This window comes from Malurus melanocephalus, unplaced genomic scaffold, assembly GCF_030028575.1.
Source record: "Malurus melanocephalus ecotype Western Australia unplaced genomic scaffold, MMel_1.1 scaffold_1282, whole genome shotgun sequence".
Taxonomy (NCBI): Eukaryota; Metazoa; Chordata; class Aves; order Passeriformes; family Maluridae; genus Malurus; species Malurus melanocephalus.
The window spans coordinates 32636-37255 of NW_026624514.1; the positions used below are offsets into that span (position 1 = coordinate 32636).

Genomic DNA, 4620 nt, shown 5'->3' on the forward strand with positions numbered 1-4620 from the left:
CTGGCGCAGCGGCTGCGGGAGCTGGAGCGGCGGCACGAGAAGACGTGCGAGGAGGTGTTCCGTGTGCAGCGGCAGGCGCTGTTCATGAAGAGCGAGCGGCAGGCGGCCGAGGACAGGCTGGGCGCCGTGCAGAAGCAGCTGGAGCAGGCCAAGGACGAGGCGCGGCGCATGCAGGAGCTCCACGGCCACGCCGAGGAAGCGGCGAGGCTGGTCAGGGACAGGGACAGGAAGGTAGGGGACAGGGATTCGTGAGGAGCTGCTTTGGAGAGGGAATGGTGGCTTGGGAGCTGCACACGTGGAGTCCCTGATTTTGGGTTGGAAGGGACCTTAAATCCCATCCAGTGCCACCCCGTGCCGTGGCAGGGACACCTTTCACTGTCCCAGGGTGCGCCAAGCCCTGTCCAACCTGGCCTTGGGCACTGCCAGGGCCGGCTCTGGGCGTCCCGTAATCGCTGTGCCCTGTGCAGATCACCGAGCTGTCCAAGGAGGTTTTCAGGCTGAAGGAAGCCCTGAACGCCCTCCCCAAGTCTGCAGAGCCCCCAAAGTCCTCCCCCAACACGGCCGCGCTCCAGGCCCAGATCCGGGCGCTGGAGGAGAAGCTGCAGGTGGGTACCGGGTGGCACCTGCTGGGTTCGGGGCTCCTCCGAGCCTCCAGCGCCGTGGCCAAAGCCCCTCCCTGTGCTGCAGGAGACGGAGACGCGGCACAGCAAGGTGGTGACGCTGTACCGGAGCCACCTGCTCTACGCTGTGCAGGTGGGCTGGGGACAGGCCTGGGGACACGGGTGGGGGACTGGGCTACCTGCCAGCCCCAGGAGGCAACCGAGGGGCTGAGCCAGGTGCCAGCCCAGACACACATGGAGCCTCCTTGATGTCCCTGTCGCTGTCCCCTCCTCCCCAGGGCCACATGGACGAGGATGTGCAGAGACTCCTGTGCCAGATCCTGAGGATGCAGCGGCTGCAGGAGCAGGGCAGATGAGCCCCCCCAGCACGGGTGGCACGGGGAGGGGGACACAGCTCTGTCACTGCACCCTCTGTGTCCCTGGCGCTGGCACCCACCCCACTCCCAGCACAGCAATAAAGTTATTTATAGTCACACCAACGGGGGGGCTCCTGTCTGGGGACACCAGGGTGGGCACGGGGGGCGCTGGGGACCTGGGGTGGCACCGTCCCTAAAGGGGAGGGGTGACCGTGAAGGGAGGGGGTGGCGGTGTGGGACGAGTGGGAACGCTGTGGGTCAAGGCTGGGATCCCTTTTCCCCGGGCCGGGGTGTGGGGATCCCGCTGGGAGCACACGGGGAAGCGGCTCCGTCCCCACGGGAACGGCATTTCCTGCGAGGAAATGGGCTGGGAAGCGCCGGGATCCGGCGGGGACAACGCGGTCCCCGATGGCCTTGCTGTGGTGAGCATTGGGGGCACTGGGATCCCCACGGGTACTGGGGGGTGTGGGGTGGAGGTCTGGGGTGACCCCACAGCGCCGGGTTTGGGGCATCCAGGGAAAGCAGAGCGTGTCCCCAGTGGCTGTGGTGGGAGTTGACAAGGGCAGGGCCTGTCCCTGCGGTGCCACACTTGGGGACAGCTCAGCTCAGCCCCCAGGCTGGGCTTTGGGGGTCTCTCTGAGGATGGCCCCACCCTGGATGGAGGAGGGGGACACCCGAGGGATCCAAAACCCCAATTCAGGTGTGGCACTGCCGGGGTGGCTGCAGGAATTTTTACCCCTCTCCTTCCTGGCTGTAGGGTCTGATCCCTTTGGAATCCATCAGTCTGCAGGGCTGGGGGAGAAACTGAGGCACAGCAGTGTGGGGTGGCTCCAGAGGGATGTCCCCAGGGCATCTGTGGTGTCCCTGCTGTCCCCTGGGCTGAGGTTTGACCATCCTGCCTGTCCCCACAGGTCCCTGGGCAGTCCTGCTGAGTCTCCTGGCATGAGGTGGCTTTGGGTGGTGGCTTTGGTGGCACCTGCCTGCAGTGTCCCCTACAATGGCACGGTGGGGAGCACTGGGGCCGGGGACAATGGGGACAGAGGTATGGGGGACTGGGAAGGAGGGACTGGGGGGACTGGGGGAGGGAGATTGGGGGGATCCTGGATACAGCAGGACAGGGCAGACTGGGAGCACTGGGGTTGGAGATGGAGGGAACAGGGATGGAGGGGATTGGGGACACTGAGGGGACTGGGGACAGAATGGCAGGGTCTCTRTGGAGGGAYTGGGGACACGGGGACACAGAGGGACTGCTGATGGAGGATTAGGGACCCTGGGCATGGTGTTNGGGGGGCCGGGGGAGGTTCAGTGTCCCTGGCCCTGCCATGGCTGTGTCCCCACCGTGTCCCCATGTGTCCCCAGGCCCCTGCACCCCTCAGCACGGTCCCCTGGGCACTGAGGTGCTGCTGCCATGCCCGGGGGGTGTGGCCGAGTGGCGCCGGGGGGACACTGTCCTGGGCACATCCCCAGCCCCRGGGCTGGCCCTGCCCAACGCCAGCCTGGCCCACGAGGGCCACTACAGCTGCCATCACCCTGTCACCGGTGAGACCTGGGCCACCATCTGCCTGCGGCTGGGCTGTGAGTGACCCCCCGGCCCTGCTGTGACCCCGCTGCTGAGGGGTCCCTGGGGGTGCTGGCAGTGGGGTGACCCCTGTCCCCTGTCCCCTGCCCCAGACCCGCCCCCGCCACCAGCCATCGAGTGCTGGGCCACCAGCTACCCCCAGGCTGTGAACTGCTCCTGGGGGCTGAGCCCCGAGCCCCTGCTGGACACCGATTTCGTGGCCACGTACAGGTCAGTGCGGGCACCCAAAGCTCTCCCCGCTGTGTCACCCAGCCCTGGCCCGGCGGAGCCCCCGTGTCACCCAGTCCTTGGTGCTGTCCCTGTGTCCCAGGCACGGCACAGCCACAGGTGAGTGCACCCTCACGGGCCCGCGGAGCTGCTCCTTCGGGGACCTGCAGGTGTTTTCCCTCACTCCCTACGAGCTCAATGTCACAGCCCGGAACGCTCTGGGTGCTGCCTCCRGAACGCTGCCCTTCCTCCTGGAGAACATCGGTCAGTGCTGCGGGACCCTGGCGTGTCCTTTGGGGCTCTTGGGATGTGGGATCATCAGTGCAATGATTTGCTGGGGCTCAGGATGTCCCCGCACAGCTCAAAGGGAATGTGGGATCATCAGTGCAATGATTTGCTGGGGCTCAGGATGTCCCTGCACAGCTCAAAGGGAATGTTGGATCATCAGTGCAATGATTTGCTGGGGCTCAGGATGTCCCTGCACAGCTCAAAGGGAATGTTGGATCATCAGTGCAATGATTTGCTGGGGCTCAGGATGTCCCTGCACAGCTCAAAGGGAATGTTGGATCATCAGTGCAATGATTTGCTGGGGCTCAGGATGTCCCTGCACAGCTCAAAGGGAATGTTGGATCATCAGTGCAATGATTTGCTGGGGCTCAGGATGTCCCTGCACWGCTCAAAGGGACACGAGGGCGCTGTCCCCAACAATCCCATAGCCACCACACCCCCCTTCACTGAAAAAGGACAGAAAGTGACTTTTTCCACCCAGTGGTGGGACAAGGGGGATGGTTTTAATCTAAAGGAGGGTTTAGATGGGCTATTGGGAAGGAATTTGTCCCTGGGAAGGTGGGACACAGGGTGCCCAGAGCAGCTGTGGCTGCCCCTGGATTCCTGGAAGTGTCCAAGGCCAGGTTGGAAGGGTTTGGAGCACCCTGGGATAGTGGAAGGTGTCCCTGGTGGGATGAGATGATCCTCAAGGTCCCTTCTCACCCAAACCATTCTGAATGATTCTCTCATTCCTTGTCTCCCCAGTAAAGCCGGACCCTCCTGAGACCCTGCAGGTCTCTCCCATCCCCGGGGAGCCCCAGAAGCTGCTACTGGAGTGGAGCCCTCCATCCTCCTGGCCCTTCCCGGACTATTTCCCACTCCAGTACCGCATCCGCTATTCCCGGGACAACGACTCYGTCCCCACCATGGTACTGCCACTCCTCTGGGTAAACTGAGGCACAGCTGTGGCTGTACCCGGCGTGTCCCTGTCCCTTACCCTGCTGTCCCCAGGTGAAGCTCTACGAGCTGACATCCCACACCCTGACGGAGCTGGAGCCTGGGACCCTCTACCACATCCAGGTGGCTGCCAAGGACCTGGCGGATTCGGGGGAATTCAGTGCCTGGAGCCCGCCGGCCTCGGGGACACCCTGGGTGGGGCCGTGACAGGCAGGGCAGGGCCACTGTCCCTGTCCCCATCCTGCTCGTGTCCCCATCCTGCTCTTGTCCCACCCCAGCAATGCCGAGCCACCAGAACAGGCAATAAACAGGCTTGAGGCYTCATCCCTGTCCTAATTTTGTGACGTTTGTGATATCTGAGCTATCCCTGGGGTCGGTCYTTTCACTGCCCCCAGGCCAATCCCTTTGCTGTTTTAGAACAATCCCTTTCTTGTCCTGCATTTGACCCTTTTTTGCCCTTGGAGTCRGTCTCTTTTCTGCCCCAGGATGGTCCCTCCGTAGCGGCCCAACCCCACCCCGGCGGGGCTGTGACAGAAGCGGCGGGGTTTGAGGGGTGGGCGGGTGCCGTGATTAACAGAGGTACCGTGATTAACGGGGATGCCTGAGACCTGTGCAGCGTTCCCCGGGCTCAGGC

The 4620-nt window shown here is 63.9% G+C and overlaps 2 protein-coding genes across 2 annotated transcripts in view; both read left to right on the plus strand.

Moving 5' to 3' along the window:
• Window positions 1-1099, plus strand: part of ANKRD24 (ankyrin repeat domain 24) — a 7550-nt gene extending 6451 nt beyond the window's left edge. Inside the window, exons 19-22 of the mRNA XM_057387655.1 lie at window positions 1-231; window positions 468-605; window positions 688-753; window positions 899-1099. Coding sequence (XP_057243638.1) covers window positions 1-231; window positions 468-605; window positions 688-753; window positions 899-976 — 513 coding nt within the window. The 3' untranslated portion in view covers window positions 977-1099. The remainder of the gene's footprint in view (window positions 232-467; window positions 606-687; window positions 754-898) is intronic.
• A 770-nt stretch (window positions 1100-1869) lies between these two features.
• Window positions 1870-4298, plus strand: EBI3 (Epstein-Barr virus induced 3). Its single transcript, XM_057387652.1, has 6 exons — window positions 1870-2018; window positions 2336-2551; window positions 2648-2765; window positions 2866-3026; window positions 3795-3958; window positions 4041-4298. The coding sequence occupies exons 1-6, from the start codon at window positions 1919-1921 to the stop codon at window positions 4191-4193; spliced, it is 912 nt and encodes a 303-aa protein (XP_057243635.1). The 5' UTR covers window positions 1870-1918; the 3' UTR covers window positions 4194-4298.
• Window positions 4299-4620: the final 322 nt, after the last annotated feature.